This window comes from Pseudorca crassidens, chromosome 6 (genome assembly GCF_039906515.1).
Source record: "Pseudorca crassidens isolate mPseCra1 chromosome 6, mPseCra1.hap1, whole genome shotgun sequence".
Classification (NCBI taxonomy): Eukaryota; Metazoa; Chordata; class Mammalia; order Artiodactyla; family Delphinidae; genus Pseudorca; species Pseudorca crassidens.
In genome coordinates, this window is record NC_090301.1 from 62,736,412 (window position 1) to 62,753,053 (window position 16,642).

At 40.9% G+C, this 16,642-nt stretch overlaps 1 protein-coding gene and 1 non-coding gene across 2 annotated transcripts in view; one reads left to right on the forward strand and one right to left on the reverse strand.

The window, feature by feature from the left end:
- LRP2 (LDL receptor related protein 2) overlaps positions 1–16,642 on the forward strand; it is a 283,943-nt gene that overhangs the window by 213,961 nt on the left and 53,340 nt on the right. Inside the window, exons 43-53 of the mRNA XM_067741629.1 lie at positions 258–1,178; positions 1,311–1,476; positions 1,833–1,991; positions 3,259–3,545; positions 4,258–4,461; positions 5,034–5,276; positions 8,541–8,666; positions 9,809–9,928; positions 12,526–12,657; positions 14,130–14,331; positions 15,284–15,579. Coding sequence (XP_067597730.1) covers positions 258–1,178; positions 1,311–1,476; positions 1,833–1,991; positions 3,259–3,545; positions 4,258–4,461; positions 5,034–5,276; positions 8,541–8,666; positions 9,809–9,928; positions 12,526–12,657; positions 14,130–14,331; positions 15,284–15,579 — 2,856 coding nt within the window. The remainder of the gene's footprint in view (positions 1–257; positions 1,179–1,310; positions 1,477–1,832; positions 1,992–3,258; positions 3,546–4,257; positions 4,462–5,033; positions 5,277–8,540; positions 8,667–9,808; positions 9,929–12,525; positions 12,658–14,129; positions 14,332–15,283; positions 15,580–16,642) is intronic.
- On the reverse strand, positions 2,825–2,897 carry TRNAR-CCU (transfer RNA arginine (anticodon CCU)). The gene has a single exon. It is a non-coding gene; the product is annotated as a tRNA-Arg (tRNA).

Below are 16,642 nucleotides of genomic sequence, written 5' to 3' on the forward strand. Positions count from 1 at the left end.
AAAGTGGGTTATGATGTTTGCTATGAATTCAGATCTGCTTTAGAAGCTGAAGAGAGTTACATTCTCTTTAAATGTGAAGAAACAATCTATTTAGTTCCTAAGAGTAAATATTTATTTTTCTAAGTCTAAACTGAGATATTAATCTATCATCCTGGAAAAGACAACATATACTGACCCAAACCTCAATCTTACAAACGGTATCTTCTTCTTCCTTCTTGTTTTTCCATTCATCAGCATGCTCTTTCATTTTTCTGCAGGAAATCTTTATTTCACCAATGCTTTTAGGTCTGAAACACTGATAGAAGTTCTAAGGATCAATACCACCCATCGCCATGTTCTCCTTAAAACCACAGTGGATATGCCCAGGGATATTGTTGTAGACCCCAAGAACAGATACCTCTTCTGGTCTGACTATGGACAAAACCCAAAGATTGAACGTTCTTTTCTTGACTGTACCAATCGAACTGTGCTTGTATCAAACATCGTTGCCACGCCACGGGGCTTGGCATTGGACCTTAGCAATGGCTACGTTTATTGGGTTGATGATGCTTTAGATTTAATTGCAAGGGTCAGCATTGATGGAGGGGAATCTGAAGTAATTCGTTTTGGCAGTCGTTACCCAGCTCCGTATGCCATCACTATATTAGGAAATTCCATCATATGGGTAGACAGGAATTTAAAAAAAATCTTCCAAGCTAGCAAGGAGCCATATAAAGCAGATCCACCAACAGTTATAAGGGACAATATCGACTGGCTAAGAGATGTGACCATCTTTGACCAGAATGCTCAGCCCCGGTCACCAGCAGAGGTCGACAACAACCCTTGCTTGGAAGATAACGGAGGATGCACCCATTTCTGCTTTGCTCTGCCTAAATTGCACACCCCAAAATGTGGCTGTGCCTTTGGGACCCTGCAAGGTGATGGCAAGAGCTGTGCCATTTCATCAGAAAATTTCCTCATCTTTGCCTTGGATGATTCCTTGAGGAGTTTACACTTTGACCCTGAGGACTATAGTCAACCTTTTACAGCAATAAGCGTGGAAAGAATTGCTGTGGCCCTAGACTATGACAGCATAGATAACAGAATCTACTTCACACAAATTTTACAATCTGGAAAAGGCCAGATTTCCTATGTCAACCTGAATTCAAGGAGCAGTTCTCCCACCGTTGTTGTTTCGGGTAAGTGCACGCTAAGTGTAGCTTATCTTGGAAGGAGACACAATGGGGTCAACACACGTGGATAACCCAGGGGTTCTAGAATGCATATTGAGACTCTAACTTCTTTTTGTGTTTTTGTTGGTGTATGTCCAGGCATAGGGAATCCTGAGGGCATTGCCTTTGACTGGATCAATAGAAGAATTTATTACAGTGACTACACCAACCAGACAATTAAGTCCATTGCCACGGATGGGTCTAAGCACACTGTGATAGCCCGAGTTACAAAGCCAAGAGCAATTGTGTTAGATCCTTGCCAAGGGTATGCCATGGTCTGCTTATTTCTGGAGGGAGTGGGGTCTGAAATTATTTTATGCTCATAGAGAGTCAGTGTTTTGTGGGCTTGTAGCACTGTAGCTACAGATTCAAGGGTGAAAGAGCATGAGTGACTCTACCTGGGAAGGAACTCCCGTTGATGCTAGGAAAATTGGCAGCATACTAGCAAATTAATGCTCTGACTCAGTAAATCCACATTGGGCAAGTTGTATGGATGGGAATGGAGTAGGGTTTCATTTTGCCATATTGGTGTCAATTTACAGTTAAAGAATGCTGCCATCTTTCTTAAGTAAAAAGAGTGAGGTTCTTTGTGATGAATTATGACTCCTTTTGGATCACTAGGTACATGTATTGGACCGACTGGAGTACTAATGCCCAAATTGAGAGAGCCACACTGGGAGGAAACTTCCGGGAATCCATTGTGAACAGTGACCTGGTCTGGCCCAACGGGCTCACTCTGGACTATGAAGAAGGCTTTCTCTACTGGGCAGATGCTAATCTGTATGTGTCTTTGGTTATTCCTGCGGGTGTTGATGAGAAGATTTCTTCCTCCCTCTTCAGAAAAAGAGGGATATGCATAATGTGATGAAATATTGGTGAATACACCTGTGAAAATTGATGTATATCATGAGATTGAATAATTGTGAACTGAAGGCATCTAAAGATGCATTACTAGACAAGTTAATTTCAACTATAATTACAAATGTAGTCATTCAATTTATAATTTACGGGCCCCATGTAAGTACCATAAAATATGAATGGCTTTTCAATGCACACTGATAGTAAGTTTTCTCTGGGCTTTAGGATTCAGTATCTTGTAAAAACATTTTCCTTCAGTCTTTGTCTTTTCGTTGTCTTCTCAAAAAAGTTCTTTCTTCTGTGCCAGCTTCTTCTCAATTTCATAGTGTTTTGCTTATAAACTTCTGTCAGCTCTAATTTTATATGTAACTCTCCAAGTACTCCTGAAATTACTCACATTCCAATCATCCGAATGATTGAAGAGATGAGATGATTTTGTTTATTATGGCTGGTGTCTACATGGTGGGAATCTTAACTTTTCTTGCTTATTTTCTTATGATTTTGGTCTTGTGCCACTGAGCACCTAACAACTTCATCTTTATTTTCTCGCTTGAAAACAAAGCAGTGATGTTTTGTGTCTAAATTTGGATCATTCTAGGTAAATATCTCAAAGTAAATGACAAATGGAAAAAATCATTAAGGGAGTGGGAAGGGAAAAGTAATTCACATTTTTAAAAAAAATATTTATTTATTTGGCTGCATCGGGTCTTAGTTGCAGCATGCGGGAATCTTTAGTTGCAGCATGTGGGATCTAGTTCTCTGACCAGGGATTGAACCCGGGTCCCCCGCATTAGGAGTGCGGAGCCTTAGCCACTGGACCACCAGGGAAGTCCCATGTAATTCACATTTTATTGAGTGACTACTTTGTACTAAACACCAAGTACCATGCAATTACATGTATTATTTCATAATGCTCTCCCGTTTTCAAATGTTAGTCTGGTTCCCTTTGTAGGATTACTTGTGGGTTATATTAATATGTGGAAATCAATGATTTATATAGGCCATTGTTTGATAAGCAGATGAAGTTCTCCCGTTACCAGAAGAAACATTTCTTGCTGCCATATGCTGCACTTGAAAGTTGGGGGCTTGTGTAAAGCCATGGTTGGGCTCAGGCATTGGGTACCAGTTGAGAAACTTATTCTTTCTGGATTCCAGCTTTTTTTTTTTTTTTTCCCCATCTTCGTTTTAGGCAGAAGATTGAGCGCATCACTCTACAGGGCCTGGAGCGGGAGGTCATTGTCAGCAGAGCCAATAATCCTTTTGGTTTGGCTGTCTATGGCCAGTATGTTTACTGGACTGACTGGTTCAATAAAAAAATTTACCGAGCAAACAAATATGATGGGTCAAGTCAGACTGCAATGACCACGACTCTTCCCTTCCTGCCTAAGGGTATTCGTGCTGTCGTGAAGGACCAACAGCAGTGTCACAATCCTTGCGATCAGTTTAATGGGGGCTGCAGCCATATTTGTGCACCAGGTAAGGCACTGGCCATGAAGATAGACTCATGGAGAGTAATAATAATGATGACCACTAGTAAGGAAGGCTGAGGGAATATTCAGCTCTAATAGGAGAAAAAATTCTCTTTGTTTTCAGAGTAACTTTTAAAATAGATTTCAGGGTTTGTATGTTGAGAAGAAGACTTTGAAAGGTTTCTTTTGTATTCCATATGGAGCCTTCTTACAAAGACGTTTTTAATTCAAGCTTGATGGAGGTAGAAAGAAACGTGCAGGTTAGGCTGCTGCATCTCATGTCTTGAATAGAAATTTCATCAATGAGCTAACGTTCCTTATAAAAGGATTTAATTCTTTCACTTAGGAGGTACAGTTTATAGTGGATATTTTAGAGTGTGGTGTGTGCTTCAGAAGTGTGTTTTATAGAGAACAACAAATTCATAGGAAGACGTGCCTTTTGAGACTGTTGCTTTGCAGATTTTGCTGAGAAGGTAGAATCATTGCTAACGTTTCAGTGAAGACAAGAGATAGTGGTTTAAAGATTAAGGTGAAGTAGCCACATTTATTAGAAATTGGTGGTGGTTCTTACTGATGTAAAAATGACTCAGAGTAGAGTTTCCATGGCTTGTCTTATAGCGTGTTTAATATAGAAGCTGTGGCCAATGCTCTTCTGGAGGAGAAAATATGAATGTTTGCTACACAAATCTTTAGCTTTTCCTGGGCCTACCTTTCTTCAGGTCCAAATGGCCCTGAGTGCCAGTGTCCACACGAGGGCCACTGGTACCTGGCCAACAACAATAAGTACTGCATCCGGGATAATGGTACAAGGTGCCATAGTTCCAAGTTCACCTGCCTCAATGGGAACTGCATCCCAGAGCAGTGGAAATGTAACGACATCGATGACTGTGGTGACAGCAGTGATGAGCTGGAAACTCTCTGTGGTGAGTTGGACTCTTGGAACTTCTGTTAAGAACTCACAATGTGCCAAGTGTTTGGTCCTTTTAGAAGTGAAAAACATTTACTCTGAGAATCTAGACTTGCACTTTGCTTAAATCGCACATAAGCTGATATATGTGCTGTGAAGTAGTGTATGATGCTTTATTAGGAAGCACCTCTATAGTGGTTAAGAGCAAAGGTGCTGGATGCCATTTACAGTCTGTTGAGCCCTGGGAAAGTTACTTAACCTCTCTGAGCCTCGATCACATTAAAGCATTGTGTCTGAAAACTTAACGTGATTAAGTTTAATGTGATTGAGATAAACTTATACATTGAGATGGCAGAGAAATGGAGTGACTTTGCCATTTGCTTAAAATACTTCATTTGCTAAAAGAAGCATACAAAATATTTGCCTAATCTAACTAATTTAAAGTGTTATCTCACTTTGCATGCAGTGCGTTTTGCCTTGGAAGGTAAACCCAAAGTGTCTTATTTTATTTGCTTGTATCTTTTTTAGAAAATGGGATGATGCTTTAATCCAGAAGCTTCTTCAATGTTTTTCTTCCCCTCCTCTTAGCCTATCACACCTGCCCTTTGACGAGCTTCACCTGTGCCAACGGGCGATGTGTCCAATATCGTTATCGTTGTGATCACTACAATGACTGTGGTGACAACAGTGATGAGGCAGGGTGCCTGTTCAGGGCTTGTAACGAAACCACGGAATTTACTTGCAGTAATGGAAAGTGCATCCCGCTTCACTTAGTCTGCGATGGAATGGACCACTGCCATGATCACAATGCCTCAGATGAGAAAAATTGCTGTAAGTTCATCTTCAGTACTTGTGCTTTGGAGTCTTGAAGTCTTAGCGCTTGGGAGATGAAATTTTTATATAAAGACAATGCATTTTCTGAGAAAAAACCCCATCGTATTCATCTAAAACATACATTTCATTTTAATACAGTCTACTAAGCAATTTTTTAAAACTATTCTACCTAGTATTTGAATTATTCACCTAAATTTATGGATCTGTACAACCATCGACTATTTAACGTTCAGTATTTTCTCCTTGGTTTATACATCTGACGGTTTGAAAGCTTTACCAGTGGTTACTGACAAAAATGATTGATTAATGTGTTGTGTTTAATGTTTGTTGTGCAAAAAGGTATGTAGTACAGTGTTGACTGAAATGATTTGTCTCTTTAGTTTTTCTGATAAATTGCTTTTTAGTGAATTGGTTTTCCACAATTTCTGGGATTTGCACTTTAGAATCTTGAGAAAACAAAAGGGCGGAGCGTGAGCACAAATGTATTTTTAGTTTGGGTATATCTACATGTTCCATTGCTTTTGTAGGCACTTAAACACAATATTTATTCGGGTGTGCCTTTTTTTTTTTTTATCAACAAGTGGCCAATCTGTTTCATCTATCTCCCCAAACTATTTTTTTTTTTTTTTTTGGCAGTACTTGGGCCTCTCACTGCCGTGGCCTCTCCCGTTGTGGAGCATAGGCTCCGGACACGCAGGCTCAGCGGCCATGGCTCACGCGCCCAGCCGCTCCGCGGCATGTGGGATCCTCCTGGACCGGGGGCACGAACCCGTGTCCCCTGCATCGGCAGGCGGTCTCTCAACCACTGCGCCACCAGGGAAGCCCCCAAACTTTATTTTGAGTATTTTAATGCAACTCCCAGACATACATATCACTGATAAAGACCTTCTGAAAAACAACTACTATGCCAGTATTATGCCCAACAAAATCAACAATACTTATTTAATATCCTCTAGTACTCAGTCCATATTCAAATTTTATCACTTGTCCCCCAAATGTCAACAGTTGCTCTGTTCAAATTATGATTCAGGCAAGGTCTACACATTGATTTAGGCTGGAATTGAGGCCTAGTGATTTGATTACATGAGACTCAATTCTTTGGGCAAGAACACTTCATAGGTGGAGTTATTTCTTGTCGTATCACATAATGAAGCACATAATGCTTGATTGTTCCGCTTTAAGTGAGGATGAAATTAATTAGTGAATTTAGAAGTCAGCCTGAATCTTCCCTTAGGAAGTTCCCATCAACCTTTCACCCAGTGGTTTTAGCATCCATGGATGGTTGTTCCATAAATTCATTATTACTTTAAGGGTTACAAAATAGGCATTTTAAAATTTTGTCGTTCCTTGCACATTTATTAGCTGACGTTCCATAAAGAAGAAATTTCCCTTATTAACTATTTTGTTATCCTGAAATAAAATTCTGCAGGGTAAATGTCTGATTCCTTTCCTTTGTCATTTTTGAGAGTAATGAGTTGGTGACCAATGAGCACTAAGTTTTTGCTTTGTTTTGTTTTTACTATTGTGTTAAACTCATGGATTTTTACGTTTTTGAGTTTAAATGCAGTGAAGTAAGTTACTGGTTTCGGTGCTTAATTGTTCTATCTTCGGCCAGCAGGAACCCTGGTAAAGTTGGGTTCTCTGTTATTTTGACTTGACCCCATTCAGTCTTCCATAGCTCAGACTTGTACATTTCCTGTCTCAGACCTGGAATTGGCCTCATTCCTTTTGTGGTATTTAAAAATTACCACAGTGTTGCATTACCCATTCCTATTTGGCTTTTATTGCTTCTAGGCCTTTTTATTGGACAGAGCTAGGAAATACAATTCTTAAGGGGAAAAAAAATGATATTGGTATTTTCCATTTTAATTTGGGATAACAGGTTTTTTACCTTTTGGATTTTTTTTTTTTTCTTTTTTTTTTTTTTTTGCGGTACGCGGGCCTCTCCCCGTTGTGGCCTCTCCCATTGCGGAGCACAGGCTCCGGACGCGCAGGCCCAGCGGCCACGGCTCACGGGCCCAGCCGCTCCGCGGCATGTGGGATCTTCCCAGACTGGGGCACGAACCCGTGTCCCCTGCATCGGCAGGCGGACCCCCAACCACTGCGCCACCAGGGAAGCCCCTACCTTTTGGATTTTATAATCATGTCTGTTTTACTTAAAAATCTTGGTTTGTAATAAGTGACATTAACATAGTCACTTATTTGCTTTATTCTATAATAATTTCAACATGCCTATAAGAATTTCAACGTAACCACACAAATATAATTAAAGATTTTAGGTCCTTCTTGTTCTTAGATTATTTCCCACTAGGAATATGCAGTCATTTGTTACTGTTTCCAAATTTTAGGAATTGCTTTTCTTTATCTATTTTTATTTCATTATGTTTATTTATACAAAATAATGTGCATGGTTTCATAGTCAAAATTATATGACAAGGTGCATTCACAGAAGTCCTTCTTCCTTGTCCTCTCCACCCTGCTCCCTCCATACTATTCTCAATCTGTTCATAGGGGTTACAATTTTCATTAGTTTTATCTTTTCATCGTTGTTGTTTTTAGTGTAAGCATTTCTTTCTTGCTAGACATACACACTGCCATCATTTTTCTTACACAAAAGATAGCCTAGTGTTCTGCTTTTTTTTTTTTTTTTTTTTTTTTTCGGTACGCGGGCCTCTCACTGTTATGGCCTCTCCCGCTGTGGACACAGGCTCCGGACGTGCAGGCTCAGCGGCCATGGCTCACGGGCCCAGCCGCTCCACGGCATGTGGGATCTTCCCGGACCGGGGCATGAACCCGTGTCCCCTGCATTGGCAGGCGGACTCTCAATCACTGCGCCACCAGGGAAGCCCTCTGCTTTCTTACTGTTGATATATCCTGGAGATCATACCATCGTTCCTTATCAATATACAGAGATCTTCATTCCTTTTTACAGCTACATATTACTCCATTGTGTGGATATGCCATCATTTATTTAACCAAGAGTGGGGATTCATGCTGATGCTATTAAATAATGAAAACAGACAATTAAAACTATAAAGCAGCCTCCCCTCACCTCCATGGCCTCCGGTATCAGCTGGAAATATCTCTTTTTACTGTAGAATGTATGGCATCCCATAAGTGTCATGGATCATGCCTCTGTGATAGCTTTGAACATCCTTCCCTTCTGGTGGTTTGATTCTGCAATAGATCTGTTAGCGTGGACGTGTATGATGTGTATGTGGTGGGTAAGTTCCAAATGTTTATCTGGTTGTCTTTTTCAAGCTGATCGCACGTGCCAGCCTGGATACGTAAAATGTATGAATTCAACTGTTTGTATTCCTCATCTTTTCTTGTGTGATGGAGACAACGACTGTGGAGATATGAGTGATGAAAACCCCATTTTCTGTGGTAAGATAAAACTGCGTTTCCTTCTGTGGTTCCAGGGATGCATGTCTTGAGCTAATGCAAAGATACATCGCCTGGGTGTTTGGGCTAATTTCAATTTGTCATCTCAAATTGACCTTGTAAGTAGATTCAGTAGGCAGTTACTTTAGGATGTAATTGTAGGGGCATAAGAAGCCCCTTCTCTCTGTTCCCTGGCTGGATGCCTGACTCCAAATATTTCTTCCAGAGACCAGCTCTAATGCCTATCTTTCTACAATTAAAGACCTTTTGTCTTCAGGAACTCCAGGCAGAATTTGCACATTGAGCCCTTGTATTTGCTCTCAATACATTTGTAGTAGCCATTAGTAACTGAAAGGATTTTTCTCTCTTTTTCATATGTTTGACTTTCAGAAACCTTAATTTCATATTTAGCCATTTGGTTTAATCAAATAATTTCCTGTATCTATTAAACTAAAAGGCCTTTCTTAAGCACGATGATTTTGAGACTATTGGTGTAAATAGATGCATCCTTTAAGAACTTAGTGATTGTCACCAGGCCAGGTTACAGTCCAAGAGCAGGAGTCAGTTGTAAAAACAGCAGCAAGAGGTAGCAGAAAATCTAGAAAACACATTAGACCAGAACTACCTCAGGTTATGTGAGAAAAGAATCAATGTTCACGTGTAGGCAGAGTCATTTACTCAAATGAATTATAAGGATGATTAAGAGCAGAACTTTGATAACTCTCTAGAATCATGGTCTAAGATGGCTAAAAGATTGTGTGTAGGGTGAACTCAGATTTGGTTATATTGTTGTTTTTGCTTTTCAGTAGCATTTATTTTATTTTATGTTATGGCAGAAAACGTAGAACCAAGTTTTCTTTTATCTATAATTTGTGATTTCATGTGTCAAAAAAATAGTCTTTTGGTATTTCTAGCAAATGCAATCCATTTTTGAACTTCTGGAATTTCGAAAAAAATTCTGGGAAACTGGAGTGGTATTGCTCTCCCATACTCTTCCCTCCCAATGGAAAACTTACACAAAAACTCATTTCCCAGGCCTCAGCCTTCCTTTCTTGGCAACTCGTATCCAGATCAGAGATACAGGCAGATTATTAGGAACAAGCTTGTGTGTTGCTCATGGGTTTTATCTTCTTTGCCTCCTGCAGTCTCTAAGTCGTGTAAGAGCGATGAGTTCCACTGCACATCTGGATCCTGTATTCCTAGCTTTTGGTTTTGTGATCACGAAAGAGATTGTTCTGACGGCTCTGATGAACCTGACACTTGTGGTAAGAGAGTAAACAAGCATGAAAAGCATTGTAATGCGGCTGGAGACCCTCTTCCGACTACTTCAAATATAGACTACGATTCTGGCTGCGGGATGTTTGCACTCCTTACTGAAACCACTCAGCAGACATTCATTAAAAACCTATTCATGCAGGGCACTGGGTGGGTTGCTGATCAGGATATGGAGGCTGCTGATCGATGCAGATGAAAAGAGATTATGTTGGTGATGCACCTGGTACCTGCCTGGCTTGTAGAACTCAATTAATTGTAATTGACTCTGAGTTGGAATTTCTGAACTTGGCTGAGTTCTGACCCATAAGACTGTGGGAGGATCCAAGAGTGATTGAAATCATCATATATAGGTGGAGGGGGCATATGAGGGGCACATATTTCTTTCTGTTCTGTGTGCCAGCTGAGGAGGTAGGGTCCATGGCCATCTGAGCTTCCTGAGATGTTCCAAGAACCTTCTAGTCATATTCTTAGAGGCAGTTGTGTGTTGCTTGTGTTTGAAGGCTGCTATTTACCTTTGCAAGTCCTAATCTATATCCACGCACAATTTTTTTTTACATAATTAAAAAAATATAAAGGTAAAATCGAATACATTGCTTTTTTGTCTGTCAATATTGCTGTATAGGGGTCAGCAAACTATGGCCATGGGCCAGCTGCTTGTCTTTATAAATAAAGTTTCATTAGAATGCAGCCACATCCTGGCTATGGCTGCCTTTTTGCTACAATGGCAGTGTCAAGTAGGCGCGACAGAGAACATATGGCCTGTGAGCCTAAAATATATACTGTCTGGTTAAGAGAGAGTTTGCTGACCCCTGTTACAAAGTCTTCATACTCCTGTTTAATGGCTGTGTGATATTCCATTGAGTGGTTATATGATCATTGAATTAACTGCCTCTATTTTAAGCATTTAGATTGCTTTATTTTTTTCCTGTATTATAAATATCACTGCAGTAAGTACCATCACATATAAAGCTTTTTTTTGGAGTGATATTTTCTTTTTTCTTTTTATAAATTTATTTATTTATTTTGGCTGCATTGGGTCTTCGTTGCTGCGCGCAGGCTTTCTCTAGTTGCGGTGCATGGGCTTCTCACAGTGGTGGCTTCTCTTGTTGCAGAGCACGGGCTCTAGGGCGCGCGGGCTTCAGTAGTTGTGGCACACAGTCTCAGTAGTTGTGGCGCACGGGCTTAGTTGCTCCATGGCAATGTGGGATCTTCCCGGACCAGGGCTCGAACCTGTGTCCCCTGCATTGGCAGGCGGATTCCCAACGACTGCGACACCAGGGAAGTCCCTGGAGGGGTATTTTCTTAAGACCATTAGCCTAGTTTTGCAGCTGAATTCAGACTATTTTCTATTCCTATCTTCCCTCAGGTTCAAATTCTGTGGCTAATAGAAAATGGTATTAGAAGCTCTTTGCCAATTTCTTTTTCCCCAACACTAAGAGTTTTGAGAAAACAAAGGGCACATAGAGTTTTGAGAATCTGTAAAGGAAATAATTAGTAACTGTTAGGTGGGTAGAATAGTCTTAGAGATTGGTTTAAATATATGAACTATTGGTTCAAATATATGAAGAATAAATATAGTTTCCAGACTTTTCCATGGGAACCAAAGTCATAGTAATAGCAATTAGTACCAACTGTCTGACATATTTAAATAGAAGTAAACACGCAATCTAATATGAATGCATTCTCATAATATGCAGAGATATTTTTTTCTAGTTTTATTGAGATATAATTGACATACAGCGCTGTGTAAGTTTAAGGTATAGAGCATGATTTACACACATCATGAAATGATTACCACAATGAGTTTGGTGCACATCCAATACACAGATATTATTTTAAAGAGATAATAAGATGTATATAAAAGAGTAAAATCCCCATTCCTTCACCCTCCTAAGGTCCCCTCCCTCCCTAGACATAATCACTATTAAGTGTGAATTCTTCTTATCTTTATCTATATATCCTGACATGTAGTTTTTAAAACACAAATAGGATCTTACTACCTATATTTTTTCTGCAATCTCCCCCCCCACTTTTTTTTTTTAGCCTAACAGTAGCTTGTCACTTAGAAAGTGCAGCTCTATCTGATTCCTTTGTACTGCTGAATATTGCTGTAAAGTATGGGTGTTCCATGTGTTTTTATCCCTTTCCCAGCTGATGGATATTTAGGTTGTTTCCATTTTTTCACTATAAGACATAATGCTAGCATGAACATCCTGCATATGTGGGAAGATTCTTACAGGCTAGATCTCTAGGACTAGCATTCCTGTGTCAAAGGGGATATGTTTCTTTCAAAGACTGTATTGATATGTACTCTTTTCTTACCAGCTTATGAAAGGTCATGTTTCTCCTTACTGTTATTATTGTGCTGTATTTTTAGTGGTTAAAATTAAATTTTCTTTAGCCCTAGGCTAATTTTGAGGGGTCTCTGGGTTTATTGGCATATGACAACTTGATTCGTTGACATGTGGGATATGATTAAAGAACTCTAATTGGTGTTCTAGAAAGCCCATGCTGTAGTAGGCTTCTCTCAAGATTCCTGGACTGCAAACCACTCTTCTCACCAAGACTGCTTTTTATATTTTTTCAGAGTTTTCTGAGCCAACATGCTTCAGTGATGAATTCAGGTGTGACAATAACAGGTGCATCCAAGTAGAGTGGGTCTGTGATGGTGATAATGACTGTGGGGACATGAGTGATGAGGATGAAAGACACCACTGTGGTAAGTGCAAACAATCAATTCCTCTGCATTGTCACATTCTAGGGAAACTCAGTAGATTTATTTTTCTGTCTTTGGAATATGTGGTTGTCAGAGAGGTTCCTCTTTGTTGAATGCACACAGATAGAATGTTACCTTTATTTTTACGCCCAAGAATGTTTGATATCATTCACTTAAATGCTTTAAAATGATGAAAAATGATTTTAATGTTTACTTTTTTTCTGTTGCATTTAGGTAATGGAAATAATGTCCTACATTTCTAGAGCATATAAAGAGAACTCAGTTGGCCACTCTTAATAGCAGTTTTAATAGTGTTGCAATTAACTGTGCCTCCAGTTTTATCCATTACCCTAGAGCTGTTAGGGGGTGGGGGGGTCATTCCTTTTAAGTGAATTATGGAACAAACTATGGAACACCATCTCCCATTACCAACAGAGCATAGAACTCTTAGCTAAGGTGTCTTGGAAGAGTGTCTTTCCATGGTAGAATAATAAAAACAATGACTCCATGATGTCTGCATTTGATTGTTACCTCATATGTCCATGACTTTGGTGGTGGTCCACGGTTCTACATATATTCTATGAAATGGGTGGTTGGCAGCTGCACAAACATGGACTGTAGATATACTTTTCTCCCATATCTCCTCACCAAGACTCCCTTCCTCTTGTCTCCTCTTTACCCTCAGTGAGATTGGATAAAATACCTGTATTTTATTCTGCAGGCTTTCATGATTACATGTTAGCATCTTAGCTCTTTCCTAACAGTGTCTTGGTTTCTGACAACTCTTATTGACATACACAGCTCCTATACACCTAGGAAAGAAGCCCTAGCTTTTTGGAAAATTTTATGACTTTGAGCTATCTAGTCAACCATTGTGAGCTTCAGTTTTCTCATCTGTAGAACTGGCATAAAAATGCCTATCTCACATTGTGTTTGAGTGATTATACTTTGTAAACTAAAAAATGTTACCAAATGTAAGGGATTTTTGGTATCCAATTAATAAAATGTGAGTAGTTTTTTTGTTTGTTTGTTTGTTTGTTTTGTGTGCGTGTGTGTTTTTTTTTTTTTGCGGTACGTGGGCCTCTCACTGTTGTGGCCTCTCCCGTTGCGGAGCACAGGCTCCGGACGCGCAGGCTCAGCGACCATGGCTCACGGGCCCAGCCGCTCCGCGGCATGTGGGATCTTCCCGGACCGGGGCATGAACCCATGTCCCCTGCATCGGCAGGCGGACTCTCAACCACTGCACCACCAGGGAAGCCCTACCTTTACTTTTTACTTCTGAAAAAAAATCAAAGATCCAAAGCAATTAAAATGAAAATTTGGGAGCGTAGTTTGTCTACCTATTTTCCCTTCATTTCCTTTCATCCCTCAGACTATTATGTAATGTCAAGCAAGATAAATAATGCTTCAGAATGAATTTGACTTCTAGAATGAGCTCTCATGTGATTTCTGATTCTCATGTGCTTTGGTTTCAGAGAGTCACAGCTGCTCAAGTTCTGAGTTTCTCTGTGTAAGTAGCGTGTCTCCATCCAGGAGGTGCATCCCTCAATCTTGGGTTTGCGATGGCGATGCGGATTGCTCTGATGCCTATGATGAGCACCAGAACTGCACCAGGAGATCCTGCTCTGAAACGGAGTTCACCTGTAGTAATGGACTGTGTATCCCCGACTGGTTCAGGTGAATTGGGGATTAAACAATCTACCAACAAACCTAAACTTCCATGAGGCAGGACTGGGGCCTGGAGCCCATGGTACTGTTAGTGGTCTATGAAAATGTTTGGATTTCTTTTAAAATCAAAAGAAAAAAAAAAGAAAGTTTAGGTCAAAGAAAGTATTATAATACCAAATAATATTAATATATCTGGCTTTATACCAATGTGGTCCTTAATTATAAATGTTTTTTATGGTGGTAAAAGTCACATAATATAAAACATACTATTTTAACCACATTTAAGTGTACAGTTCAGTGGCACTAAGTATATTCACATTGCTGTGCAACTCTTACCATCATCCGTCTCTGGAATTTTTCACCTTCCTAAACCGAAAATCTGTCCTCTTTAAACACTAACTCCCCATTCGCCCTCCCCACTCGCCTTAACCCCCGGCCCCTGGCATCTACCAATGTACTTTCTGACTCTATGAATTTGACTATTCTAGGGAAATAAATAAATATTTTTATGGAGGAAGGGGCCCATGAAGGCAAAAGTGCCTAGGGTCCATGAAGGTCATAACGTGACCTTGCACGGAGGGTCAGAGAGATGAATGAAGTGGGCTTGCTAGAAGAAAGTTCTTTCTTGAGGTAGCTGAGGCTCTTGATTTTCCACTTGGAGTAGAGGCATGGGTACAAGAAATACTTCATTCTCTTCTCTCTGCTGTAAGAAGAATAACGGTGTGAGCATGATGATAAATGGGTCTGGGCGCTGCGGCTCAGGGTCAACCAGGCAACAGTGAGGGGCAGGTGAGGTGGACCTTGGGCAAGTGTTCCAGCTAAGAGACGCAGACACTAGTCAGTGTCATTTGTGTGGAGGGAAATTGCGAATCTGGATTTTCACCTGAAATATTCTGATTTTAAATGCTGGAAACATATTAAAAAAACCCTCTCAAGAGTGGTACTGGGTTTCATGACACAGGTGTGACCGGCGCAACGACTGTGGTGACTACAGTGATGAGAGGGACTGCATGTACCCTGCCTGCGACAAGGTCCATTTTACCTGTCAGAATGGGCTCTGCATTTATAAGGCCTTCGTCTGTGATGGGGAAAATGACTGTGGAGATGACTCAGATGAGCTGGAACACCTGTGTCACACCCCGGAGACCACGTGTCCCCCTCATCAGTTCAGGTGTGACAATGGGAACTGCATCGAGATGGTGAAAGTCTGCAACCACCTAGATGACTGTTTAGACAACAGTGATGAGAAAGGATGTGGTGAGTATAACAGAAGATCGGGGAAAAGGAAACCAGGGGGACAATGTGGATTTTCAACCCTTCATGACTTAGCAGGACTTGTCAGTTGGTTCTCTAAGTAGAATATTGCCAGAAAATTACCATTGCTTGTCTAGCAGAAAGCAAGGATTTCTTGGTATCTAAGGTCAGTCACAAACATTTTGTGGACTAATTCATGAGTTAGGCAGTCATTACAGAGAACAGGAGATGAACAAATTCAGGCCAACGGTATCTAACAGCAGAGAGTGTTGATTCTCTTTGGCCTCTTGCAATGACTTGTTTCCTTCACTGCCTCTCTGCTAGGATTCCTTAGCCTGTTTTGTTTTTTTTTTAATAAATTTATTTATTTTATTTATTTTTATTTTTGGCTGTATTGGGTCTTTGTTGCTGCACACAGGCTTTCTCTAATTGCGGGGAGCGGGGGCTATTCTTCGTTGCGGTGCGCGGGCTTCTCATTGCGGTGGCTTCTCTTGTTGTGCAGCACGGGCTCTGGGCGCGCGGGCTTCAGTAGTTGTGGCTTGCGGGCTCAGTAGTTGTGGCTCGTGGGCTTAGTTGCTCTGCGGCATGTGGGATCTTCCCGGACCAGGGCTCGAACCCGTGTCTCCTGCATTGGCAGGCGGATTCTTAATCACTGCGCCACCAGAGAAGTCCCCTTAGCCTGTTCTTAATTTTCATCCTCAGGTGACTAAAGGGGAGAGTTTAATTGGCAGCCCCTCCCCCCCGCCCCCCACCAAACTCCCACAAGTAAACCCGTCTAGAATTTATAAAGTACAGAATCTTAAGGAAGTGTTCTCCCGCGCTGTGTAGTTAGTTTTTGAATGAGGATGGCCATGTGTCAAAGGACCAGCCAGAGGTACCCTCCTGGGGTGCTGGGTGGCTCATCCCATTTGTGAGACTCAGTCAAGTGAGCACTTCTCTTCCCACCTCCATGTTCAGGGATGTCACACTGCGAGCCTGAAATTGGCCATGGTGTGAGTCGTGGCACCATTGAAATGGAAGAGGCTACAAATTAGAGCTCCCCCCTCCCCCCATCCCACCCCACACC